The sequence below is a fragment of the Oncorhynchus nerka genome, linkage group LG5, assembly GCF_034236695.1.
Source record: "Oncorhynchus nerka isolate Pitt River linkage group LG5, Oner_Uvic_2.0, whole genome shotgun sequence".
NCBI classification, from domain to species: Eukaryota; Metazoa; Chordata; class Actinopteri; order Salmoniformes; family Salmonidae; genus Oncorhynchus; species Oncorhynchus nerka.
This window is the reverse complement of record NC_088400.1, coordinates 35,636,192-35,663,586: the sequence shown is the minus strand read 5'-3', so window position 1 is coordinate 35,663,586 and position 27,395 is coordinate 35,636,192. Positions and strand designations below refer to the sequence as shown.

At 44.0% G+C, this 27,395-nt stretch overlaps 2 protein-coding genes across 8 annotated transcripts in view; both read left to right on the top strand.

The window, feature by feature from the left end:
* Positions 1-209: 209 nt before the first annotated feature.
* On the top strand, positions 210-5,211 carry LOC115129401 (RNA-binding motif protein, X chromosome-like). Of its 3 annotated transcripts, XR_010463939.1 has the most exons (10): positions 210-314; positions 1,024-1,149; positions 1,456-1,562; positions 1,642-1,795; positions 1,988-2,128; positions 2,238-2,352; positions 2,479-2,595; positions 2,672-2,763; positions 4,901-4,988; positions 5,082-5,211. XR_010463939.1 is itself a non-coding variant. In XM_029659699.2 (9 exons), the coding sequence occupies exons 2-9, from the start codon at positions 1,041-1,043 to the stop codon at positions 3,612-3,614; spliced, it is 1,125 nt and encodes a 374-aa protein (XP_029515559.1). In that variant the 5' UTR covers positions 210-314; positions 1,024-1,040; the 3' UTR covers positions 3,615-3,930. The 3 variants fall into 3 exon arrangements, 2 of the variants coding, with proteins under 2 accessions (XP_029515559.1, XP_029515558.1); XM_029659699.2 differs by lacking the exons at positions 4,901-4,988; positions 5,082-5,211 and adding an exon at positions 3,298-3,930 and having other exon boundaries at positions 2,015-2,128; XM_029659698.2 differs by lacking the exons at positions 4,901-4,988; positions 5,082-5,211 and adding an exon at positions 3,298-3,930.
* Positions 5,212-5,643: 432 nt separating this feature from the next.
* The window catches only part of LOC115129398 (rho guanine nucleotide exchange factor 6-like), a 29,265-nt gene continuing 7,513 nt past the window's right edge, over positions 5,644-27,395 (top strand). For 2 of the 5 annotated variants that reach the window (XM_029659692.2, XM_065018592.1), the window contains exons 1-16: positions 5,644-5,933; positions 9,196-9,279; positions 12,377-12,461; positions 15,694-15,812; positions 16,097-16,301; positions 16,439-16,491; positions 16,638-16,732; positions 16,929-17,024; positions 20,106-20,228; positions 22,989-23,127; positions 23,541-23,600; positions 24,462-24,608; positions 25,735-25,821; positions 25,915-25,996; positions 26,765-26,880; positions 27,147-27,311. In XM_029659692.2, the coding sequence (XP_029515552.1) occupies positions 5,769-5,933; positions 9,196-9,279; positions 12,377-12,461; positions 15,694-15,812; positions 16,097-16,301; positions 16,439-16,491; positions 16,638-16,732; positions 16,929-17,024; positions 20,106-20,228; positions 22,989-23,127; positions 23,541-23,600; positions 24,462-24,608; positions 25,735-25,821; positions 25,915-25,996; positions 26,765-26,880; positions 27,147-27,311 (1,821 nt within the window). In that variant the 5' untranslated portion in view covers positions 5,644-5,768. Of the gene's footprint in view, positions 5,934-8,526; positions 8,546-9,195; positions 9,280-12,376; positions 12,462-15,693; positions 15,813-16,096; positions 16,302-16,438; positions 16,492-16,637; positions 16,733-16,928; positions 17,025-20,105; positions 20,229-22,988; positions 23,128-23,540; positions 23,601-24,461; positions 24,609-25,734; positions 25,822-25,914; positions 25,997-26,764; positions 26,881-27,146; positions 27,312-27,395 lie in introns of those variants that run through there. The other 3 variants (XM_029659691.2, XM_029659690.2, XM_029659694.2) reach the window with 2 other exon arrangements.

Sequence of the window (27,395 nt, the reverse complement as noted above, 5' to 3'; positions counted from 1 at the left end):
TAAAGTCGTGTTAGTTGAAATGTTGCAAGCAACCTACCTATAACATTATTACTGTTCAATGCTGTCAATGTTCTATATTTGTATTCCCATTAGAATAAAACAAAACATTGAATAAAATAGAATATGAAAAATTATATCAGACATGCACATAAAAAAGAGGCAGTGGTTTTACTCTTTGCTGTGCTGGTTTTTCAGATAGAATATGCATAAATTGCCAGCTACTTCCGGATGCGTGTAGCACGTGATCGTTATAAATTTACATCCATCGTTTCGCAGTTTTCTTGAGGCGCCAGCGCGTTGAGAAAATCGTAGAGGTAGGTGTCAAGCACCGTTCAAATGTATTTTGTGCACAATGTTTTGCAGATAGTAAACGTCCAACTCACGTTAAAATCAGATAAAACCCCCATACATTTATGCATGCACCTATTTTTTAACATCCGACTAACAGCTAGCCAGCTTCAAATGAACTAGTCGCCATTTTGAGTTTTGTTGAATGAACCCACAGTTTTGTCCGGTTGTTATTTATTGTTAAATGCACGTTTATTGTTAAGTTACTAATAATGCACTTGGACTGGCATGGTCCCACGTGGTAATTCTGATTTAAACGAACTAGTTTGTAAATCCGCTTACTTGCCAGGTAACTCGAGCTAGTATAATTGATGTCCTGGCTGGATGGGAATTGGCAGAGATACGTTTGGTTTGGAAATGTTAGCTAGCCATTCATTCCACTTTCGACGCCATTTTGTCCTGCATGTTAAAGCTTAACAAATATACAATAACATTGTACATTAACTTTCTAATCGTAATTAAGTAGATAACGTTAGTTACACAACACATTAACTTGCTAGACACCACGTAGACCCGAATCAAATATTAAGCTAACGTTAGCTAGTTAACGGCATGTTTCGAAACCGAGGTCTGGAGGGAGGACAATTTGTTTTCCCCAACATGCCTTAGTCCAAGCATGCTCATTTGTTGCACAAACAGTCGATCTGGTGGCTTTAAACTATTTTCTCCTATTAGATTAAACCGACGCAAATATGGCAGAGGCAGACCGACCAGGGAAGCTATTCATCGGAGGCCTGGACACTGAAACTGACGAAAAGGCCCTTGAGAAGTATTTCAGCAAATATGGCAGAATAGTAGAAGGTACATATTTTTTTAATGTTTATTTTATCTTGGTTATGAAGAATACACCTAAATGGATTGCTGTTACATTGCAATAGTTATGTCCCAATAAAGACATTACTCTTGCTATTGTATGAGGACAGAACTTATGCATATTGGAACTGCTTGGATCTCAATTATGAGCAATTAAGTGAATAACAATGGTTTTGATAAGCAATGAGCTGGGGAAAAAAACACCAATACCTCAATTCTGAGCATCAGTTCAGATTAATATTTTGTAACCTATCTTCTTGTGTCTGCATTAAATATCTATTTTTTTCTTTCCAGTTCTGTTGATGAAAGATCGGGAAACAAACAAATCAAGAGGTTTTGCTTTTGTGACCTTTGAGAGTCCTGCAGATGCAAAGGATGCTGCACGTGAAATGAATGGGAAGGTAAAGTTGTTTCCTTTTTTTCATCTACTTAAATGACCCTAGTGTATTCCTAATGTTCACTTCAATCTCTTTTTAAAAGTCCCTTGATGGAAAGCCAATCAAGGTTGAACAAGCTACGAAACCTACTTTTGGACGCGGCCCACCACCCATGCATCCACGCAGCCGTGGTCCCCCTAGAGGCCTTCGAGGATCTAGAGGAGCACCAAGTGGAATGAGGGGTCCACCATCCAGAGGTAACTTTGCGGAAGTACTCACCGGAGTTGTTGTATTGGGCATTTATGAATAGTATTATTTAAAAAAAACTTACATTGGGATATGTATGTAGGCTGTGAAACTGGCATTTATGTCTTTTGAAATTACTTTTTCACATTGTTTCGTGAGTGCTGAGTTTGCCATTAATATTTGCATTTCTTGTCTGCCAAAAGACTACTATGATAACATAGGAATTGTAGAACCCTTTTTCAAAGGGATTTCATCCAGAGGCCCCCCACCACTGAAGAGAGGACCTCCGATTCGTAATGGAGGCCCCCCACCCAAGAGACACGCTCCTTCTCCTATGGGTAGAAGTAAGTGTGAATACCTCTCTTGAACTTATTGCTGTAAGGAATGACTAACCACGTAGTGCCACAGACTTCTGTTCTCCTGATAATTACTGCCAGATCTTGTTTTCTTTAGCTCCCATGTCCAGGGACAGGGACCCCTATGGCCCACCCCCTCCCCGCAGAGAGTCGATGTCCAGAAGGGATGATTACCCATCACCAAGGGATGACTATTACAGCACAAAGGACAGGTGGGTTTGCCCATTCAACAAATATCTTACTACTCTGTTTGCGGTTGGTTACATGTTCTTAATGTTACTTATAACATTTGTCAAATTGCTTATTTATACAAGTGGCATGTTTTCCCATTTTGACAGCTATTCTAGCCGGGACTATACGAGTTCCAGGGATACAAGGGACTACGCACCACCACCAAGGGATTATCCCCAATCCAGTTCCCGTGATGACTATGGGTCAATGTCCAGGGGCTACAGGTATGTTTGACTTGTGACTCTAAAGATTGGTTGAGTTCCGTTGACATAAGTAACGTTACACCATTCCTTTCACTAGTGAGCGTGATGGCTATGGTGGAGGCCGGGAACCCAAAAGCTATATGGAGCGCCCTAGTGCAGCTGCCTATCGAGAGCCCTACGGTGGTTACGGTAAGATTGACCACTTAAGTATAATGGACAAAAGTTGCTCCAGTCTCCCACAACCTGCTCAATGTCCCCCTGGGAGCTGGAGACTTTACATGCACCGCATGGGAAACATCCAAAAAGCCTCTTAACCATTCAATGTTCATTCTACAGTGTCACAAAATACTCCCTCAAGGAGTCGTGCTCAAATCTGTTTTTGTAGGGTGAAACGACCCTCACAAAACCATCAAGACCTCACTGAAAAACTGACCAATGTGAGATTCTAACAACTGGAATTCTAAAAGGAAAAAGCAGCTCAACAAAACCATGGCATGCTCAAAGGGCTTTCATTGCCTAATTTATGATCCCCCAAGCTTGGATAAATAATCGCTGAAAGCACCTAAATGTTAAGTTTTGATCAGATCCCTAGCATATTGGAGATTTAAACGTATAGTTGCAATTGATAGTCTTTTAAGAAATACTCACAGAAAACATTGGCTCATAATTCAGCAAAGTGTGTGAAGTGAAACTTGCCAATTACCTGACCCATTGACCCTGCAGGTAACTCACGCAGCGCCCCACCCTCAAGGGCCCCCCAACCATCCTACAATGGCAGTGGCGGAAGCAGTCGCTATGACGACTATGGCAGCAGTTCCCGGGATGGCTATGGCGGTCGTGAAAGTTACCCCAGCAGTCGAAGTGACCCATACCCCCCTAGCCGTGGTGAGCGAATGGGCAGGCAGGAGCGGGGGCCAGCACCCCCTATCGAGAGAGGCTACCCTCCTCGTGACGCGTACAGTGGCTCAAGTCGTGGAGCACCCCGTGGTGGCCGCGGAGGCACCAGAGTCGATAGAGGAATTGCCCGCAGCAGATACTGAGATTGACTTGGACATGACATCAAAGCGACCGCTACGTAATGCGTGTTCATTCACTACTTGTATAAGTGGGTGGAAAGTTGGAGAGGGCAAAAAAACTAGGATGTCAAATTCCATGGACAAGCATAGGTTTTGAGATGTTTATCTTCAGGCTGTCAATTTCTTTTTGTTTTAAGTGTTAAAATACTTTTATTTCCCCAGCCCATGTATTGATATCATTGCCAAGTGATGCGTGTTTAGTTTTTGTACATTTAGTGCTGTTAAGTCCTGCTATGCCCATGGATATGGCTTTCGTATACTAATAAAGTTTTTAACCAAAGTTCTTTACGCAACACTAATGGATGTTCTGAAAGTGACAAACTATTACATAAATGTACACCGATTGCCCAGCGCACATCAACAAGTAGAGATCATTTGAGATGCAGAGCTTTCAACTGTGACGCTTGTAGATGACACTTAGCAGTCCTGTACTTTGCATTGTCCAACTGGGTTGTCGGAGGACAACGCAAATGTCAATCAGTGTAGTTTTCCCTCAGTGGAAATGGAGTCATCGCCATAAAGCCAAACAATGCTGGCTTGCAACGACCTTACCAAAGACCAACAACCAAACGCCAGAGTCTTTTCAACCCGACTGATAGTGTCAACAGCTGGTAAGCAAAGCAAAACTTTTTGTTTCTCGTCTGTTAACTTAATTTCTCATTAGCGTGAATTGCAGTCTGCTCAAAAGGTATAGTGTGCAAGAGACTGGATGCCCCAGGGAATGAAACGAATCCATGTAGTTCAATTGAAGTAGCTTTTTTTTTATCTACAAAATTTTGATTACATACATTTTAAGAAATTGTATTTTACTTGATAAACAATGAATTAGCCACTAAACCTACGTTACGGGTCAACATCTAACTTGTCAACAATGCGCAGAATCACAAAAGGAGATCACCTTTGCTGGGCACTTGGTTTTTTTTCAACTCATCCCAAAAAATGTTTGGCAATTTTTTTTTTTTACTGAGGGGCAATGTTCATAATAAGGAATCTTTTTTTGTGTACAGTGGATTTCATTTTATTTTTCTGTGCCATAGTCAAAGATCAAGCTTGTCTCAAGCATGCCAATTCTCAAATGGAGACCACTCGGAAGAGCAGCCATGTCCTAACAACCAAGCTGGAAAGTGAATGGGAGCGAGAATCAAATCGGACCATTGCGTTATTTGAAGGGGATACTGAAAGATTGGGTTATCAATTTTATGTAATCCAAAAGAAATGGCGGGATGTTAATTTATACTTTCTTGTTTCAGGATGAGCAATCTTTTGGAACTATTGCTGATTAAAGCCGTCCTGTTGGATCCAAGTGGATGTTGGACCACTGCATAGAGAACCGAACGTGTATGACCACCACCAATTCAGTAATCAAGAGTTTTTAATAGCTACATGTAACATTTTCATACTTAATATACTGTATTTGCTTCCCTGTTCCAGGTACCAGTGCTGATCATGTGATGGAACCAAGCGTGGTGGGCAGATCCATGGACAGAACTCTGGCTGAGAAATAATCCTTGGAAGTCTTCATGTCTATTTTTGCCAATAAAACGTTTTTTTTTACTTGGAATTGTTTGGTGTCGTTTAGATTTTTGTTTGCTGTTCCGGACTGTCTGCAAATGACGATGGTTAGCCACTAAGTGGTTGATTTTTATATGGTGCCCAAAAGCAAAATAACTTAATTCCTGGAGTTTTGGGAGTCGATGAAGATGTTGCACTAGAATGTAATGCCGATTTTGTTCTGTTTGCTGAGGCACAATTGTGGTCGCCACTTTCTACAGCATTCGGTTGAATATGGAATGTGTCCCTTCAGATAACATGATTTCTCTGTTTCCTGATGTTATGTCAGTGGAATTGGAGGCACAAAGCAATTCAACCATAGCTCAGAATTCACCTACAGTGCCTCAGGTGTGGAAGGGCGAAAGGTTATTGCATAGGATGGAAACCACCATCAATATACGTATTGCTACAGTGCTTGTTATTAACCAGTAGGGGAACCCAGTACTAGTACAAACGGCGTTTTTAACAAGCAGAAGTGTTACACGGATGTGGGTAACATTTTAATACGGAGTTGTGTAATTTGGCGCCTTCGGTGGGGATGCATAATAAGGAGGGTTAATTGGAACCATGAACCCAGAGGAGCAGACCGTAACGTGGCTGATATCATTAGGGGTGCTTAATTCACCCAAGAAAAACATAGCTGACCCAGAAGAATTTCTGAAAACATCTCTGAAAGATGGGGTCGTCTTGTGCAAACTCATGGAGCGGCTCGTGCCCGGCACTGTTCCAAAGGTAAGCAGAACATTGTTACTGCAATGTTATCCGTGCAACATTCTAACGGTGATAACGGAGAAAAGTAATATTTACAAAGTCAACAACTTGAACCGTGAGAAGAAAACACTGGCGACGCCAGTGGAGGGATTGTTTGAATAAATTACCAATCCCTGCTGAAGTAATGTAACTTCAATAGTCTAATTAAACCAGCGTCGAATACATTAATATGCAAATTTAAGATGAGAAATGTATCAATAATGTAAAAGAGTGCTGAACTCCTATGGGTTTGCATGCATTGCTGACTTCCTGTCAAGTGAAAAGTGTTTCCGCATTCTGAAAATGACGAAACATGTTCCAAAACGCATATAATCATGTAACCAAAGATGCTTATATTCAGGTTAATGCACATTATACTATGCAAAACCTGTGCATTTTTAGAAGGTATATTCTTTTTACATTTCGGGAACCAGAAGGGAATGTATTTTGTACAGATCAGCTGAATCACAGATGTAGAACAAGGAACACAGCCTACTTGGTTAATTTAACAGGCTACATTAGGCGGAAGGCATTCTTGTAATTTAATTGTAGGCTATCCAATTCAAATCTGATGATTGTCACTGACTAGAAAAAAATGTTTTGCACTGCATTTTCGATTATGCTGAGCCGAGGGGGCACCGGTCTATGGCCCGTGACGTGAACAGGGAAAAACGGTGGAGGAGGAGCGCCTATCTCAAATCGAACTGCAATCAAACCAAGTCAATCTGCGCCGCTCGGTCCTATTGTCAATTAGGCAGCGTGGTGAATGGTCCAGAAACATAACATAAAAGCAATCACTTTTAGATGCGAAAAGAGTCTTACTTATTACACCGCGTGCTTAATTAGGTCACTTTTGTTTGGTGCCGACTTCGCCGTGGGATTTGACCGGGGCACCTAGCTCTCGCCAGTGAAAGAACACCCCTGCCCGGACCAGATTGGTAATGTACTTTTAGAATCTCCCGGCACAGACAAAAGTGGACTGGCCACCCCTCAGAGCCTGGTTCCTCTCTCAAATCAAATTTTATTGGTCACGTACACGTGTTTCGCAGATGTTAATGCGGGGTGTAGCGAAATGCTTGTGTTTCTAGTCCCAACAGTGCAGTAATATCTAACAAGTAATATGTACCAATTTCACAACAATACACACAAATCTAAAGGAATTGAATTAAGAATATTTGGACGAGCAATGTCAGTGTTGCATAGACTAAGACAATTGAATAGAATACAATATATACATATGAGATGAGTAATGCAAAATATGTAAACATTATTAAAGTGACTAGTGTTCCATTATTGAAGTGGCCAGTGATTTCAAGTCTATGTATATAGGGCAGCAGCCTCTAATGTGCTAGCGGTGGCTATTTAACAGTCTGATGGCCTTGAGATAGAAGCTGTTTTTCAGTGTCTCGTTACCAGCTTCGATGCACCTGTACTGTCCTTGATTATTTTTTTGGCCTTCCTGTGACATCGGGTGCTGTAGGTGTCCTGGAGGGCAGGTAGTTTGCCCCCGGCAATGCGTTGGGCAGACCGCACCACCCTCTGGAGAGCACTGCCATTGTGGGCGGTGCAGTTGTCGTACCATACAACCCGACAGGATGCTCTCAATTGTGCATCTGTAAAAGTTTGAGGGTTTTAGGTGCCAAGCCAAATTTCTTCAGCCTCCTGAGGTTGAAGAGGCACTATTGCTGTGTGGGTGGACCATTTCAGTTTGTCAGTGGTGTGTACGCCGAGGAACTTGAAGCTTTCCACTTCTCCACTGTGGTCCCGATGATATGGATAGGGGGGTGCTCCCTCTGCTGTTTTCTGAAATCCACAATCAGCTCCTTTGTTTTGTTGACATTGGGTGAGAGGTAATTTTGCTGGCACCACACTCACAGGGCCCTCACCTCCTCACTGTAGGCTATCTCGTCATTGTTGGTAATCAGACCCGTTGTTTTGTCTGCAAACTTGATGATTGAGTTGGAGATGTGCATGGCCACACAGTCATGGGTGAACAGGGAGTACAGGAGTGGGCTTGAGCACACACCCTTGTGGGGTCCCAGTGTTGAGGATCAGTGAAGTGGAGGTGTTGTTTCCTACCTTCACCACCTGGGGGCGGCCTGTCAGGAAGTCAAGGACCCAGTTGCACAGGGCGGAGTTCAGACTCAGGGCTTTTATGTTTCTTCTTAGGTTCATGTCCTTCAAGGGAGTTTTTCTTAGCCACCGTACTCCTACATATGCATTGCTTGCTGATTGGGTTTTTAGGCTGGGATTCTGTATAGCACTTTGTGACATCTGTTGATGTAAAAAAACACATACATTTGATTTGATTGATGGTTTCCACTATTTACCACAGCCACAAAGTAAAAATGGTCGATATCGAAAAAAGAAAAAAAATCTAAACCATAAATATGCTTTTTGGTCTTTATTTAATGTCAGGGTTGGGCATAAGGTTATCTGTGTGGTTATGGTTAGGTTTAAAATCACATTTTAAGAAAATCAATTGTAGAAATAGGCGGGGTTTATGACTTTGTGTCTGTGGTAACTAGGGACGGCCCAAATTAATCGAATCCCCTCATTTGAGGAATAATCGAGGGGAAGAGGCGAAGCGACAGGTATAATGGGCCCAAAATCTGTCTTCCCCAGCAGGTTTTTTTTTTCTTCGCTCATCAAGTGAGGAGTTTTTGTATGGAGGTCAATGAGTGTCGAAGTTGGTCAATAAAAAAATGAATTGCTTATTTGCTACGGTCGAAAAGTCAGAACTCTAGGAAGATGCCTGAATTTCCGTCTTGGAATTCCGTCTTTTGTAAATGTTTAACTGTTATTTTTCTATTGTTTATTTCCCGTTTGTTTATGATCTATTTCACCTGCTTTGGCAACGTAAACACATGTTTCCCATGCCAATGAAGCCCCTGACATTGAAATTGAAGTTGACCGTTCCAAACCATTTTTCCCCCATCAGAGCTCGTTTTTTTCAGAGTTCCCAGTTGTCTAGAACGCACGGAAGTTGGATTTAAAGATTTCAGAGTTTCCAGTTATCAAGAAACCGACACAATATTCCTGAAAGAGAGACGTAGGAAGAGTCCACCGTTACTTTGTTAAACTGTAAAATATCAACATTCGAAAGGATACAGTGGATTGTGACTTTGTTTATTTCCCCCACCCTGAGTTGTCATTTGCGTCAACGCCTGTAATAGTAAACCAAAAAAAGAATTAATTATATATTTATCTCCGTTTTTATAAATTTATTTTATGTCTGTTTTAGTACTGTCCGGAACCGAGGAACGAAGCCGAATGCATCGCCAATATCAAGGAGTTTCTGAGAGGATGCACATCCTTAAAAGTAGAGGTAAGTGATTTCAAAGAGCTTGGTTGGTAGTGGTTTCACCTCTTCTATATTGACATGTTTTGTTTTATGATCATGTGTTTGTTGTTGTTGTTGGACATTTTGATTTGAGTTCCTTGCTGAATTCTTGTTTCTAGCTTTAGTAAACATTTACAGACAACCAACAATAATATATTGCCATAATGGTTTGCTTATTTGAGGACTGGTCTCTCCATGATGTACATAACTGTCAGCTGAGCAATTCGAAGTGGTGATTGGAAAATAATACTGCATAATTGTGGCAATAGAGTCAACTCAGGTTTCTGTCAACAAAATCTTAACTTTCCTACAATTGTTTTGCTGTGACTTCAGCATAGATTTGTTTTCCTCTGCAGGCAGTATTTTTGTGACATGTCTCTTGATTGCCATGTGGAGTGGGTTGCCCTTTTAAGCAAGCTGTTAGTCACTCCGACAGAACACACAGACAGATGGGTTTGTTGATGGGTCTCAACTAAGACTGCTTGTCTTAAATAATGCCGCGTTCAAGTGCTAGTCGGAACTAGTAAAAAAATGTATGACTGGTTGACATGTTAAGTACAAACCGTAAGCAAGACGGACATTTCTGACTTTCCTAGTTCTGACTAGCACTTAAACACTGCATAAGGCTGGCTCCACTGTCTACTACTGCTTGAGCAGTGTACATTGAGCAGCATGCATCACATTGCTTGGTTAAACAGCAATAGGAAATCTAGCCGTACTTCCTACCTTTTCTACAAGTGAAAATTATCCCCCCCTTCAGCCATGTGACATTGATATTTACAGTGCATTTGGAAAGTATTCAGACCCCTTGACTTTTTCCACATGTTATGTTATAGCCTTTAAAATAGTTTTTATTTTTTTATTATCAATCTATACACAATACCCCATAATGACAAAGCAAATTCAGGTTTTTACATTTTTTAAATCTAATTTATAAAAAACAATTAAAACAGAAATACCCTATTTACAGTTGAAGTCCGGAGGTTACATACACCTTAGCCAAATACATTTAAACTCAGTTTCACAATTCCTGACATTTAATCCTAGTAAAAATGCCCTGTCTTCAGTCAGTTAGGATCACCATTTTATTTTAAGAATGTGAAATGTCAGAATAATAGTTGAGAGAATTATTTCTTTCAGCTTTTATTTCTTTCATCACATTCCCAGTGGGTCAGAAGTTTACATACGCTCAATTAGTATTTGGTAGCATTGCCTTTAAATTGTTTTAACTTGAGTCAAATGTTTCGGGTAGCGTTCCACAAGCTTCCCACAATGTTGGAAAACTGACTTGTCATGCACAAAGTAGTTGTCCGAAACGACTTGCCAAACCTATAGTTTGTAAACAAGAAATGTGTGGAGTGGTTGAAAAACAAATTATAATGACTCACACCTAAGTGTGTGTAAACTTCCGACTTCAACTGTATTTCCAGCACTATGAGTGATGATGCACATAATAAGAGGGTGTTGGAAGTCCTTTCCCTCCCTATGCATTACAGTGACTGCCCCATTGGACCCTCAGTCATGCCTTTTCCTCCCCAACCCTTATAAAATGTCATTTCTGCTTTTGAATCACATTAGTTGGTTTGAAAAAAAGGGGGAAAAAGTAATTTAATCAGCCAGGCTCTTTACTGCAAGTCAAGTGGTTCGGGGGAGAAATGCAGGCTGGTCTGTTGTGGTTTGGGATGTCCCTTCTGCTTTCTTGCAGCGATCGCACTTCTCCATAATTACAGGCTTGGGGGCAGTTCAGGAGCTCACGACCGTAAGGATTTGGAAAGCCCCTGTACAATGTGTCATCTTGACTTTTTCCAGACCATTGCAGTTCATACTCTGGCCAGTCACCCTCTCTCACTCCATTTTTCGTAACCACAGCCATGGGGCTGTCATGTGACTGGACAAAGACCACATTCACACAACTTTCACTTCTGTTCTGAGATGCAGAAATGGGAAGCAGCAGCCACGGCTTGAGTGACGGCTAACTTGACGAGTTATGGTCGACTACAGTATAGTTGAGTTTATAGATCCTGAGCCTGTGGTATTATTATTTTTATAGACATGCCGTTGTAACGCCTGCGAGTCACATACTACCCTGGCCCTGCCCAAGGCTTTTTGACAGCAACAAACACGTTTGATTCCTGTGTCATATGTTAGCTTCAGATTGTTCAACTTTTATGTCACTGTTTTAATGTCTGTATCCTTGCTTCGTTTCTCTGTAGATGTTTGTTCATTTTTGACAACAACAACCGATTGATACATGTCAATATCACACGCTACCTTCAGTCTGTCGTCTTGACATGGTTACCAGATAGGCCACACTTCAGCTTTGAAAAGACTATGCATGAGTCAGTCAGTCGTGTTGGCTCTGACGGGCTAGATAGTGAACAGATGCCTCGTGCTCTGCTACCCTCTTCATTTGAAGTGTGAAACCATAGCCGCTGTCTGTGAGGCCTGGGAGACAGACAGAGCGGGCGAGTGCTCGGCGTGCATCGAAGGACAAATTCATTTTTTATTGAACCTTTCTTTAACTAGGCAAGTCAGTTAAGAAGAAACTCTTATTTACAATGACTGCCTACCCAGGTCAAACCCTACCCAGGTCAAACCCTAACCCGGTCAAACCCTAACCCGGACGACGCTGGGCCAATTGTGTGCCGCCCAATGGGACTCCCAATCACAGCCGGTTGTGATACAGCCTGGAATCGAACCAGGGTCTGTAGTGACTCCTTTTGCACTGAGGTGCAGTGCCTTAGACAGCTGCGCCACTCAGGGACCCTCCAAATGAGGAGAAAACCGTCTGTTTTGTTACCAAAACCACTAGGCCACGAAAAATATGGGTCACATTCAACATGTCTGTTTTTCTCGCAGTCTTCTTGTGTGTAAGTCACATCCCATTATTTGTTGTTGCTGGGCTGCGGTCAGGATTCTCTCTGTGTGATAATCAGCCAAGCAGTATCTCCTACACCTTTGTTGCTAATGATTTTATACCTACTTCTTTTCCCCTGCTGATTTTAGTCTGTCATATGAGCAGCCAGGTATTTTGTTTTTGAATTGAAAGTGTCTTCTTTGTGTCGGTCTCCTCTCCTGCCAGGGATTTGAACCAGAGTGCCTGTACTCTGGCGAGAAATTTAACAAAGTGCTGACCACTCTGCTGGGAGTCAACTTCGCCACCCAAGGTAAGTCTAATGACTGTATTTATTTGCCGGGCCTTATTCAGGAGGATGCACAGCTACGAAATAGTCGGATAGAAATGCACTGGGTTAAACAGACATTCCTACTCCACACATTATCTCTCTATTTCTATTTTTAAGGTTGTAAACAATGTACCCCACTGAATAAGACCATGATGAGCTTAAGGTTAAGGCCCAAATAAAATGTACTCACCTGCCTTTATTATCATGCAAAATTGTAATCATTGATGTGTATGCTACGTTTGCATGACTAACCTGTCTGCTCTCACACGCTGTAAGCTCTAGTAGAAAACTGAATCATTTTACAGCTATGTGCTAGTGTGTGAACTGTGTAGTGCTGAGACTCGCATTGACCACATTCAACGTGGTGGTTTAAAATATACTGTGTGTGTGTGTGTAATAAAATGAATATGCATGTGTCATTTTTTTGCTGGATTGGTCCCAGTAGGCCTGGTGAATCTTAAAAGGTGCCCTGTTCACAGACAGCTGGCATGGCTGTGTGTCTGTTTCTGAGGGCCTCCTGCAGAGTACCATATTTACTCTGATGACTACCATGGCTCTCATGTCCTACTGAACATGCCTTGCTCTTTTCTGTAACATTGCATTAGAAGGCACCTGGCTCAGCCTGAATAAGACAGTTGTAAGGAAGGGAATTTACATGGCAGAGAGCTCATTGTCAATATGATGAAATGGTATTTCATGTCAAAGCAACAGTGCAGCTAGGCTATAAGACATCCACGTGACAAACAGCAAGCTGACACAGCCACTCCAATCGATACACTGTTTTGACTTTCTGCTAGCGCCAAGCTTTTGCTGCTAATTCTAAAAGCCACCACTTGACTATATCCAATAGTGTCGTTATCTGTTTGAAGTTGTCTTAGCGCCAATCCTCATTAGAGAGCATCGATGTTAAAGGCCGGAGAATGACGATTGGACCAGAGTCTCTCGCTCTCTCAGCTTGAAATGGAATAGTCTTCGAAATGCCTAGTGCTGTTGGGCTGGGTTAGTCACACACTCTTTAATGGGTTCAAGAAGAGGCATCTCTCTCCGTGTTTCTGCTTATCATGATCCTCTGACAGGCCTCAGTACTGTGTCTCTCTCCCTGTGTTTCTGTGTGATTGTGTGCACGTTCTGACAGTGCAGCTGCGAGAGGTATTGGTGGCCAGGCCACGAGGAGGGAGCTGCTGACAGTACAGGGCTTGTTGGGGCATCTCACTGCATGTGTAAAGGGATGTGGAATACTCACCCCCTCACAGCTAAGAGAAACACAAGCATTCCTTCTATACTGGCCTGCCGTTTGTGCTCTTTTCGTTTTTCTTCTCCTCCCCCCTTATCTGCAGTTGTAAAGGGATGGGGAATGAGGGTGATGTCCAGGTTGGCACTGACTCTTGGCGGTGCCCTAGAAATAGTTGGCTGAACCAGTATGGATATATGTATGGAGTGCCCTCCAATTATTAAAGGAGAACTCTGAACCACCAAAGCACACCGGTCATTTCATATCTGGACAGGGCTTTCCTGTAGCCTACATGGCCAGATCTACCTTGGAAAATGACTTTATTTATATCTCTCTTCTCGGGTCTAAAAGGTTGAATAAAAACATGATCCTGGTGCTTTTTCCTCCAGTCATTTCCAGACTGTAGCGATACCTCTGCCAATCTCACTTTATCAATTCTCTTTATAATGGTCTGTGTGACTAATAGGATATATAGCGAATCTTGCCTTCCAGATGGTTGGTTCTCTATCAAAACATGTATAAATAGCTTTGTGATGATCTGCTCCTATATTGAAAGGAGGTTAAATGAAGGTTTTACTCCGGGACACTTTCCCTCCTTGGATAGTGGATGTAGACTCGGTACCAGCCGACAAGGTTGCAAATGTTTCATGTAAATTCACGTGTTGGTTCATTTAGAAAGTATTCGCTGTCACCTCCCGACATCGGTCCAGGTATTGATCTAGTAGTGTGTTGGCTCAGTTGTAATGGATGGCTATGGGTCCACATGATCAAAAATATAAATGCATCACGCAACGATTTCAGATTTGACTTTGTTACAGTTCATATAAGCAAATCAGTCAATTGAAATACATTCATTAGGGCCTAATATATGGATTTCACATGACTGGGCATAGATCCACCCACTTGGAGCCAGGCCAAGCCAATCAGAATGAGTTTTTTTCCCCCACAAAAGTGCTTTTATTATAGACAGAAATACTCCTCAGTGTTTGAGAGAAATAAACTTTTGGTATGTATGGAACATTTCTGGGATTTTTAACATTTCAACTCATGAAACATGGGACGAACACTTTACGTGTTGCGTTTTTCTGTTTCTGTTTAGTGTAGTTGTTGACTACTGGCTGTTCCAGGCTGTTCCACTGGATGTCATAAGGTGAAAGCACCAATTTGTAAGTCGCTCTGGATAAGAGCGTCTGCTAAATGACTTAAATGTAAATGTAAATGTTGACTTAGCTTTTGCAGCTGGCATTGGAAGAGGTTGTGGCAGAGACATGCCCAGCTCTGTTGGTACTGCTGGAGCTAAAAGCTAATGCATCACGGTGCCTGCAAAGGGAGTCCTCTCACAAGACTACTCCTGTCAGAGAATACTGAGAAGAGTTTATTAGTCAGCTCTTTGAAGATGATTTTGTCTACCTGCCAGTGTTATTGTCCAACTCAAACTACCATCCACGCCATCGGTTTACTTGAGCACATTTAAGGTATAATGAGCCATTACGTCATTGATGTCGGTCAATGATGATATACATCAAGGTTTCTCAGCTTGTCTGTGTTAGATGGCTGGTCTGGGATCAGTGTGTGCTAGTTGAGGTGATGTGAGGTGATTCTGTCAGCTAGGCACTGCAGACATCTGTGTGCCCACTGTCCCTTGGGGACTCCGCAGAGCTAACAGCCTGCACTGAAACACATTGTCATCAACAAGCTGCTAGCACTGCACAGCCCAATGCTTCAACAGTGTGAAATCCATTTAAACTGGTGTGGTGTGTGTGTGTGTGCGAAAGACAAGTATTTCTGTCATCTCATCTGTTATGAGTAGTGTAATTGTAGAAATAAAAGTGATTTTGTACTTGATTAAAATAATTATGTAAGTTGTCGTATTCAAGGACAGACTCACAAACATTTATATAACCTCCGAGTCCTTTGCAGTCACATTGCTACATGGTGGATCATAATGAACTATTTAAGGTGTGTGTGTTTTCTCTTCCACAGACTGTGGCACTGAGAGGTCATGTCCCCAGTCCGGCACACCTGCTCCTAGCCAGTCCACCACCTCACACACACACACCTCTTCCAGGTCCAAGTCCCTGCCCAGACAATCCAAACCAGCAGTAAGGTCGCACGCACACACACACTCCGTCACGTTAGTCGTTTGTGTGTCATTCCATGTTTGTAAAAGGATGACCCTGACAGTGAAACAGACCTAATTGGAGAAAAAAAATGTAGCATGTGCTGTTAACCAGTAATTACAAATATATTCACACTCCTGTACGCCTGTCCTGAACGGCTTGTACACTTGGCTCACATATTACATAAATGCATAGTAAATCAAACTTTCCTGATAGGTTAAATTGTATATACGAGTCGTTAACTGACAACTATTCTACCCAACCAGGAGATGTCGGAGAACGGCGGAGGCGGGCTGGTGCTGGTGAAGGCGCGCTTCCAGTTCAAGCAGAACAACGAGGATGAGCTGTCCTTCAACAAGGGAGACCTGATCAGTGTGTCGCGCCAGGAGGAGGGCGGCTGGTGGGAGGGCTCGCTCAACGGCAAGACGGGCTGGTTCCCCAGCAACTATGTCCGCGAGGTCAAGCCCTGTGGTGAGTAGGGCTGGGAAAGAGTCTGTGGTAGCATGCTGTACTAACACCAGACTAGATTATGATGCTTAGCACAACACTCATTCTGTGTGCTGTTTGCTGCTCTGTAACTTTGCCCCCGACTACCTTACTTCTTGCAGATAAACCTGTGTCTCCTAAAGCATCTCAACTGACCAAGAACTACTACACTGTGGTGAGTGGGCCCTCTCCCATTGGATGTCCCTTTTCTACAGCTCTATATGCACTGGGCCACTACAGCTTTGCTTAGCGGAACAGTTTAGGCTGTGTCAGCGTTTCTGTCTCTAATAGGATGTGGGTTATTTAAATTATCTTTCTCAGGTGGTGCAGGACATCCTGGAGCATGAGAGGGAGTTTGTCAAGGAGCTGCAGACAATGTTGAGCTGTTACCTACGACCCCTAAAGGCCAGCAACAAGTAAGCTCAGCGAACAAGGATGGGTGTCAATTCATTCAGATGCAAACTGTTTAGATACATTTTGAAATACCAGTTACTAAAGAGCCTTGTGGCATTGTGAGTCTCTCCGAATGACCCATGCAACATGCTGTTGTTTTTAATAGGTATATCTGTTCTACTCATTGTAATTCTATGTTCTCTACTGTGTGGTGTCCAGGCTGAGCATTACAGACAGTGGCAGTCTGAGTGGTAACCTGGAGGAGATCCTCACCTTCCAGCAGGGTCTGGTTCTTGCTCTGGACGAGTGCACCAAGTAAGTGTCCAGTGCATTCGGGAAGTATTCAGACATTTTGTTACGTTACAACCTTATTCTAAAATGGATTAAATCGTTTTTTCGCCTCATCAATCTACACCCAATACCCCATAATGACAAAGCAAAAACTGGTTTTATACATTTTTTTAAATGTATAAAAAAAGGAAATATCACATTTACATAAGTATTCAGACCCTTTACTCAGTACTTTGTTGAAGCACCTTTGGCAGCGATTACAGCCTTGAGTCTTCTTGGGCATGACGCTACAAGCTTGGCACGCCTGTATTTGGGGAGTTTCTTCCACTCTTCTCTGCAGATCCTCTCAAGCTCTGTCAGGTTGGATGGGGAACTTCGTTGCTCAGCTATTTTCAGCTCTCTCCAGAGATGTTCGATCGGGTTCAAGTCCGGGCTCTGGCTGGGCCACTCAAGGACATTCAGAGACTTGTCCTGAAGCCACTCCTGCATTGTCTTGGCTGTGTGCTTAGGGTTTTTGTCCTGTTGGAAGGTGAACCTTCGCCCCAGTCTGAGGTCCTGAGCGCTCTGGAGCAGGTTTTCATCAAGGATCTCTCTGTACTTTGCTTCTTTCATCTTTGCCTCCGGCCTGACTAGTCTCCCAGTCCCTGCCGCTGAAAAACATCCCCACCACATGATGCTGCCACCACCATGCTTCACCGTAGGAATACTGCCAGGTTTCCTCCAGACTAGACGCTTGGCATTCAGGCCAAAGAATTCCATCTTATTTTCATGAGACCAGAGAATCTTGTTTCTCATGGTCTGTGAGTCTTTAGGTGCCTTTTGGCAAACTCCAAGTGGGCTGTCATTTGCCTTTTACTGAGGAGTGGCTTCCGTCTGGTCACTCTACCATAAAGGCCTGATTAGTGGAGTGCTACAGAGATGCTTGTCCTTCGGGAAGTTTCTCCCATCTCCACAGAGGAACTCTGGAGCTCTGTCAGAGTGACCATCCGGTTATTGGTCACCTCCCTGAACAAGGCCCTTCTCCCCCGATTGCTCAGTTTGGCCCGGGGGGCCAGCTCTAGGAAGAGTCTTGGTGGTTCCAAACTTCTTACATTTAAGAATGATGGATGCCACTGTGTTCTTGAGGACCTTAAATGCTGCAGACATATTTTTGGTACCCTTCCCCAGATCTGCGCCTCGACACAATCCTGTCTCTGAGCTCTACAGATAATTCTTTCAACTTCATGGCTTGTTTTTTTCTCTGACATGCACTGTCAACTGTGGGATCTTACATAGACAGGTGAGTGCCTTTCCAAATCATGTCCAATCAATTTTCCACAGGTGGGCCAATGAAGTTGTAGAAACATCTCAAGGATGATCAATGGAAACAGGATGCACCATAAAATGTATATATTGTAAATGTATATGGTATGTATAAGCTGGAAATACAGGCCTAAGCGTTGTTGTTCACTAGTTTGCTCCAATTGGGAGAGGAGTGGTAGGGTTGGAGGGTAATAAAGGAAATATGTGTGTGTGTACCGTTCAAAGGTTTGGGGTCACTTAGAAATTCTCTCTCTATTCTGGTTACAGTTTGCGCTGTTCTGTGAAGGGAGTAGTACACAGCGTTGTATGAGATCTGAAGTTCCTTGGAAATTTCTCGCATGGAATAGTCTTCATTTCTCAGAACAAGAATAGACTGACGAGTTTCAGAAGAAAGGTCTTTGTTTCTGGCCATTTTGAGCCTGTAATCGAACCCAATACTCAACTAGTCTAAAGAAGGCCAGTTTTATTGCTTCTTTAATCAGGACAACATATTTCAGCTGTGCTAACATAATTGCAAATGGGTTTTCTAATGATAAATTGGCCTTTCTAAATTATAAACTTGGTTTAGCTAACACAACGTGCCATTGGAACACAGGAGTGATGGTTGCTGATCATGGGTCTCTGTACGCCTATGTAGATATTCCATTAAAAATCTGCCGCTTCCAGCTGCAATAGTCATTTACAACATTAACAATGTCTACACTGTATTTCTGATCAATTAGATGTAATTTGAATGAACAAAACATTTGCATTTCTTTCAAAAACGAGGACATTTCTAAGTGACCCCAAACTTTTGAACAGTAGTGTGTTCCTGTTCCAGTTTAATACATTTGCAAAAAGTTTGAGAAACCTGTTTTCGCTTTGTCATTACGGGGTATTGTGTGTAGATTGCTGAGTATTTTTATCCATTTTAGAATGAGGCTGTATGGTAATAAAATGTGGAAAAAGTCAAGGGGTCTGAATATTTTCAGAAGGAACTGTATGAGAGTGTAATGAGGACACAGTGGGGGGGGGGGGGGCACTGCTCGTTGAGGCAACTGAATTGGTCCAATCACATTACCCTAACCCAATGTCTAATCTGTGTCACTACACTTTCTGCCTACTCCGCTGTTTCTATCAGATATTCTGGGGATAATTGTTTTTGTTGTGATGTACTCGTAACCGACAAAATAATGGAAACACTTGAGTAAATGAGGAATACAAAGTATATTGAAAGCAAGTGCTTCCACACAGGTGTGGTTCCTGAGTTAATTAAGCAATTAATATCCCATCATGCTTAGGGTCATGTCTAAAAATGCTGGGCAGACCATTATTTTGGCTACAATGCCCCAATAGGATGACAATGCCCACATGGACAGGGCACGAGTGTTCACTGAATGGTTTGATGAGCATTGAACACGACGTAAACCATATGCCCTGGCCGTCTCAGTCACCAGATCTCAACCCAATTGAACAGTTATGGGAGATTCTGGAGTGGCGCATGAGACTGCATTTGATCACCACCATCAACAAAGAATGATATCGCATCTTTCCAATAGAGTTCCAGACACTATGCCAATAATCTATGCCATGGTGCATTGAAGCTGTTTTGGCGGCTCATGGTGGCCCAACGCCCTATTAAGACACTTGGTGGTGTTTCGTTTATTTTGGCAGTTACCTGAAGCTCTAGATGGGGAGGCCTCAGGTTACTATGCTCCCTCTATTGGACAATATGTAGAATGGAATCTGAAACTAAACATACAGGAACAACCCAACTGTTGTCCTAGTAACTAACACACCCACTTATTTCTGTGTGTGTTGCAGAGTTCCAGAGAGCCAGCAGCGATTGGCTGCCTGCTACCTCAACCTGATTGGTCAGATCAGGAGGCTGTACCGGTCATACTGTTCCAGTCACCCCTCGGCTGTCTGCGTACTCACTGACCACAGGTCAGTCCTTACTGGCATCTCAATTCTGCATGACATGCGTCTACATTTGATTGACATTTCACTGTAAATTAACATGTCCATCAGTTTACATTTACATTACATTTAAGTCATTTAGCAGACGCTCTTATCCAGAGCGACTTACAAATTGGTGCGTTCACCTTAAGACATCCAGTGGAACAGCCACTTTACAATAGTGCATCTAAATCTTTTAAGGGGGGTGAGAAGGATTACTTTATCCTATCCTAGGTATTCCTGAAAGAGGTGGGGTTTCAGGTGTCTCCGGAAGGTGGTGATTGACTCCGCTGTCCTGGCGTCGTGAGGGAGTTTGTTCCACCATTGGGGGGCCAGAGCAGCGAACAGTTTTGACTGGGCTGCGCGGGAACTGTACTTCCTCAGTGGTAGGGAGGCGAGCAGGCCAGAGGTGGATGAACGCAGTGCCCTTGTTTGGGTGTAGGGCCTGATCAGAGCCTGGAGGTACTGAGGTGCCGTTCCCCTCACAGCTCCGTAGGCAAGCACCATGGTCTTGTAGCGGATGCGAGCTTCAACTGGAAGCCAGTGGAGAGAGCGGAGGAGCGGGGTGACGTGAGAGAACTTGGGAAGGTTGAACACCAGACGGGCTGCGGCGTTCTGGATGAGTTGTAGGGTTTAATGGCACAGGCAGGAGCCCAGCCAACAGCGAGTTGCAGTAATCCAGACGGGAGATGACAAGTGCCTGGATTAGGACCTGCGCTGCTTCCTGTGTGAGGCAGGGTCGTACTCTGCGGATGTTGTAGAGCATGAACCTACAAGAACGGGCCACCGCCTTGATGTTAGTTGAGAACGACAGGGTGTTGTCCAGGATCACGCCAAGGTTCTTAGCGCTCTGGGAGGAGGACACAATGGAGTTGTCAACCGTGATGGCGAGATCATGGAACGGGCAGTCCTTCCCGGGAGGAAGAGCAGCTCCGTCTTGCCGAGGTTCAGCTTGAGGTGGTGATCCGTCATCCACACTGATATGTCTGCCAGACATGCAGAGATGCGATTCGCCACCTGGTCATCAGAAGGGGGAAAGGAGAAGATTAATTGTGTGTCGTCTGCATAGCAATGATAGGAGAGACCATGTGAGGTTATGACAGAGCCAAGTGACTTGGTGTATAGCGAGAATAGGAGAGGGCCTAGAACAGAGCCCTGGGGGACGCCAGTGGTGAGAGCGCGTGGTGAGGAGACAGATTCTCGCCACGCCACCTGGTAGGAGCGACCTGTCAGGTAGGACGCAATCCAAGCGTGGGCCGCGCCGGAGATGCCCAACTCGGAGAGGGTGGAGTGGAGGATCTGATGGTTCACAGTATCGAAGGCAGCCGATAGGTCTAGAAGGATGAGAGCAGAGGAGAGAGAGTTAGCTTTAGCTAACTTAAACTTAAAGTTTAGTAATGCAAGTAAAATGGAATGTCTTTGTGGATAACCATAGGCTATTGGAGAGTAGTTGCAGTTTCTCTTTGACCCACTAGGTGTCATACTTTCTCTGGAAATGTAGAGGTGCAACAGAGCGGTCTCTCAAATCAAATTGTATTAGTCACATACGTCGAATACAACAGGGGTAGATGTCACCTTACAGTGAAATGCTTACTTACAAGCCCCTAACCAACAGTGCAGTTTCAAAAAGTATGGATAAGAATTCAGAGATAAAAGTAACAAGTAATTAAAGAGCAGCAGTAAGAAATAAATCAAATAACAATATATACAGGGGTGTGCGGTACAGAGACAATGTGCGGGGGCACCGGTTAGTTGAGGAAGTATGTACATGTAGGTAGAGTTAATTAAGGTGACTATGCATAGATGACAGCAGAGAGTGGCAGTGGTGTGGGGAGGGGGGGGGGGGGGGGGTGCAATGTGAATAGTCTGGGTAGCCATTTGACTAGATGTTCAGGAGTCTTATGGCTTGGGGGTAGAAGCTGTTTAGAAGCCTCTTGGACCCAGACTTGGCGCTCCGGTACCGCTTGCCGGGTGGTAGGAGAGAGAACAGTCTATGACTAAGGTGGCTGGAGTCTTTGACAATTTTTTATGGCCTTCCTCTGACATCGCCTGGTATAAACGTCCTGGATGGCAGTGAGCTCGGCCCCAGTGATGTACTGGGCCGTTCGCACTACCCTCTGTAGTGCCTTGCGGTCGGAGGCTGAGCAGTTCCCATACCAAGCAGTGATGCAACCAGTCAGGATGCTCTCAACTGTGTCTTTCTTGTCCGTTGTGAGTGACCTTTTTTAGTTTGTAGCCTCCTCATTCATACCCCCTCACTACAATCAGCCAGGCCCTGAGGCTCTGTGAACAGTTAATCACAGCGCTGGCCATCACGCGCAATGTAGTTGTAACGAGCAAACAGAGCAATGAATCAAGTGGTTGTGTAATTATTATGTTAGTTACGCAATTAATCATGTACACTATTGTGGAACTGGTGTTTTTTTCCCCCCTCGGTCTCTTTCTGCGCAATTGTTAATGTGAAAACATGCACTGCAGAGACGAGAGAACACTGTCATGACACACCCAAATACACACAGGAAGCTGCACACAGGATATCTATAGTTGTGGTTATGTTCCAGGCAGGTGAGGCACTTTTGATTTCACACTGAACTAATTAGCATCTTTCATACTGTGGGATCCTTTTCAGCTTTTTTCTTTCACTACCAAACACATTCAACAAATCTAGATTATTTTCCCCATGGTAGAATATTTTCTCTCTCTTTACAATGTCACCCAGCAGTAAAACTCTGTGTGTGTCTGTTGTAGTGAGGAGCTGGGTACGTTCATGGAGAGCCAGGGGGCCAGTCCGCCAGGCATCCTGACCCTGACCACCAGCCTGAGTAAACCCTTCATGAGGCTGGACAAGTATCCCATCCTGCTGCAGGAGCTGGAGAGACATATGGAGGTAGCCTAGTGGTTAGAGTGTTGGACTAGTAACCAAAAGTTTGCAAGTTCAAATCCCCGAGCTAACAAGGTACAAATCTGTCGTTCTGCCCCTGAACAGGCAGTTCACCACTGTTCCTAGGCCGTCATTGAAAATAAGAATTAACTAGTTGCCTAGTTAAATAAAGGTAAAATAAAATAAAAAATAAACATTAGGCCTCATCTGGAGCCAACATAACTCTCTATAAGCCCATCTATGGATCCATATGCAACTGAGATTTAACTCACATCCGCTGTTCCAGATGTCACTCCCCAATATCATGTATTGGTATCCCTCCCAAACGTCTTAATGTAGATTGATTTATACATTTTTAATTGGGTATTGTGTAAGATATAAATTATTTAAATGTTTATAATTTGTTGACTATCTTGCAGGAGGCCCACCCGGACTACAGTGACATCTTGAAGGTTACGGTGGCTTTTAAAAGCTTGGTGGTAGGTACAGAACCCCTGTGGTTCCTCATGCAATGTTTAGGTAGACATGGTCCATAGAGATGAGCCGTGTACACTGAGTACTGTATCACTAGTCTACAGTAGCATCATCTAGTCTATATTACCTAACACACTACCAAGAATCATCACTGTCTGTCTTGATGAAAGCACACTTAGCTATTTGAAACTACCGAAGGCTGTCCTTCTCAGAAGATTGGAGATGTTGCTTGTATAGGGCATATGTTTCCAAACTGAGATGGAGCATCACATAAAAGACACTCTTCCATGAGAGAAATTCTCAAGATGATACGCCCATCTCGGGTTGTTTTAATGAAAAGAAAAACACCATCTTGCTTCCTGTGTAATATGTCCTCAGTGAAAAACGTTTTCCTCTGGTGGGTTGTGTACTGAAATAGCAGCATGATACACCGTTTTCTGTTGGAGCAGTAGTTTGAGAGGAAGTTTCCACAGTGTGGCTGAGAGTTTGCGGGGAAGCGTTGACTCACACACACTGTAGTAGTCTCTTGACGTGTGAGGTGTGTATTTGAGCATATTTTGGGTCCACCAGCCCTATTTACGTGAACGTGGTTGGTGTTGATTTGTCATTTTGTCTTTGAGAGATGGGGAATCCCCCTTCTGGTCCCGGTAAACTGTTCTCTGTAACTCACCTTTTGCACGATGCACAGTTCCTTTATACCTGTTGCAGCATTGCCATATCCTGGACATTTGACATTATAGTGTGGAAATGCTTACTAAACCAGGCTTAAAACAGCTTCTATCTTATGGTTCATCTATCCAGCACACATTAACAGTGTTTTCAATTTCTCATATGAACTATACAGTAATGGACACGTCTCCTTTCAGGCCCAGTGTCAGGACCTGCGGAAACGTAAGAACCTGGAACTACAGATCCTGTCGGAGCCAGTGAGAGGCTGGGAGGGAGACGGCATGAAGTCTCTGGGTCACGTGGCCTACATGTCCCTGGTCCACATGCAGAACGGGACCAATGAGGTGAGAGCAACGGATACAGGTGTCCCCCAATATGAAGTGTTAGGATCTGGGGAAGGTAAGCCTATCCTAGATCTGTGTGTAAGGGCAACTACCTAGAGAGAGTGCTACAGACCACCTCCGAGAAGGTCAAAGTTCAAAATAACAATGTTTTGAGCAGTATGAACGGTGGTTAGGCGAATAACAAGAAAAGGGAGGTAGACCATTTACATTCTCTGCCAGGAAATACAATTTCCAAACAGCTGCCTGTTTGTTCCCTCACAGGTTTAGAGTTGATACAAGGACCTGTTTCCCCCGAATTGTATTATTTCAGCTCCTGTGAATAGCATTTCCAAATGACTGAACGTGCCATTGCCACATTATTTGGCACAGATAAGATTGTTTCCGTCGAACACATTCTGGAGATCAAATTGTATTAGTCACATGAGCCGAATACAACCGGTTAGTTGAGGTAGTATGTACATGTAGGTATAGTTAATTAAAGTGACTATGCATAGATGACAACAGAGAGTGGCAGTGATGTGGAGGGGGGGGAACTTTGCGCTCCGGTACCGCTTTCCGTGCAGTAGCAGAGAACAGTCTATGACTGAGGTGGCTGGAGTCTTTGACAATTTCTAAGGCCTTTCTCTGACACCGCCTGGTATAGAGGTCCTGGATGGCAGGAAGATTGGCCCCAGTGATGTACTGGGCCGTTCACACTGCCCTCTGTAGTCCTATAGATGAGTCCTATATGCTGATTGCCACCCCCTCTCATACGTTATGCCTATGTTAATTTCACTATGAATCAGAAACCCCAGACTGGCCATATATAGAGTGGAAAGCCAATCCCCCTCCACGTAGTGTGGTTTCTGTGTAGGGGGTCGACTATGAGGATCTGAAAGCTGAGAGGAATAAATATCTGGCTGTGTTTTGGTCTGCTTGAAGCACCACCTGACGCCAATCTAACATCTTTCAAACCTATTCCCTGTTTTCTTTACTTTTGAACTCAAATCAAAAGTATTCGTCATGTACATAGTTTACAGCAGGGATAAAAGGTGCACTGAAATGCTTATGGGCTAGCGCCCTCACCAGTGTCCGTGGGTGTCGTTGTGTGATTGACTCTGTGGCGCTGCTTGTGTGTTCCCCATAGGAGAAGGAGGAGCGCTATCTCATGATGTTTCCCAGTGTGCTGGTCCTGCTGTCTGCTAGTCCGCGCATGAGCGGCTTCATATACCAGGTAAACTAATGCGTCCTAACAATTGCACTCAATCTGGGGAAGTGTGTCAACCCCCCCCTCTTTTCTCTCTGTCCCCCCCCCCCCCCCCCCCAGGGAAGGCTGCCGCTGACAGGCTCCACAGTCTCCAGGCAGACGGAGGACACGGAGAACGGCCACTACACCTTTGAGATCACAGGTACCGTAGGTTAGCGAGGGAGCCTTGAGTCATTTAGCAGACGCTCTTATCCAGAGCGACTTACAGTAATGGGTGCATACATTTTCATACGCTTTGGTGTGGTCTGCAGTTCCATCAAGTAAATTAGTTCTAGTGAGTTTGCAATCAGTGCCAAGGATTGGGTTTCCTGTGAAAGGCCTATATCTTAACACACTGGTCCATTACGCTCTACACGTCAGTGGGTCGAAGGTCAGTAATGCAGTTGCGCCTCATTTTTAGCGAATGAATGGAGGATTTCTTACTTAACATCCCTCTGATAGAGCAGCTTCCTATTATATTATGTCATTCTCATTCCAATACACCAAACGGTGTAAAAACCTTGATTCGTCTCGGTTTTAATGATGCAGTGACTCATAACGTTCACTGAGGGAAACGATGCTACATCAATGAGTTACGTGAAATGATCCGTCATAGCGTTAATGCAATGCGATCATTAACATGCCAGGGCTGCAGGGAGAACCACTCCTCCTAGTTGTCTTGTTTACTTGCCGCAGGACACAGGATTGGCTAACAGTTTATTTTTTTAAACCATGACACCATAATCCAGTTTTTCATCCAGTCGTGACTCGCCAGCTGTCATGGTGGACGGTTATGATTCATGCCAGGTGCCCTATATGTGGTCGTTACGAAACGCCTTGCAAACAGTTTTACCCACCCCTAACTCTAGGTAACCCAGCCTGAAACTTCCCTGCAAAGTGCAACCCACTGAAGTGTGTGTGTGTGTTGCAGGAAGCACAATGGATCGCATCACAGTGTTCTGCAGTAACCCCCAGGAGCTGCAGGAGTGGCTGGACCATCTCCATGCCTACAGCGAAGGAGCCAGTCCCGTGGGCACCATTATCAAGGTAAAGACATGGGCACACTGTTCATGATTTCTTTCTGAAAAGATGCAGAAAGTTGTGTTGCGTAGAGAATGTTCGCTAAACAAGATGGCTGTGCTGTATTTCCCTCCAGACTTAGTATCATAGTATGAGAACATCTACACCACTTCATGTATCCAGAACTCTCATTGCGCTGAACCATTTCAACATCCACTGTACTTCACACATGGCTGGCACTTGCATTCAACTTGCATTGAACCTCACACATCCATCATCTCTCTGACTGAAAGCCGGTCAGTATGGTGGGCACCCCCACTCACCTGCCCAGCTTCAGCACCCCCAGCCAGGCCAACCGTGGACCCCTGGAGCCCCCCAAGACCACCAAGCCCTGGTCTCTGAGCTGCCTGCGCCCCGCCCCACCCCTCAAGCCCTCCGCTGCACTGGGCTACAAGGAGGTAGGCCAACCCAGACCTACAGAATATCCATCTCTTTGTTCTTCAGTCTTGATACCCTGAGAGCTGCAGTGTGAGCAGGGTTTT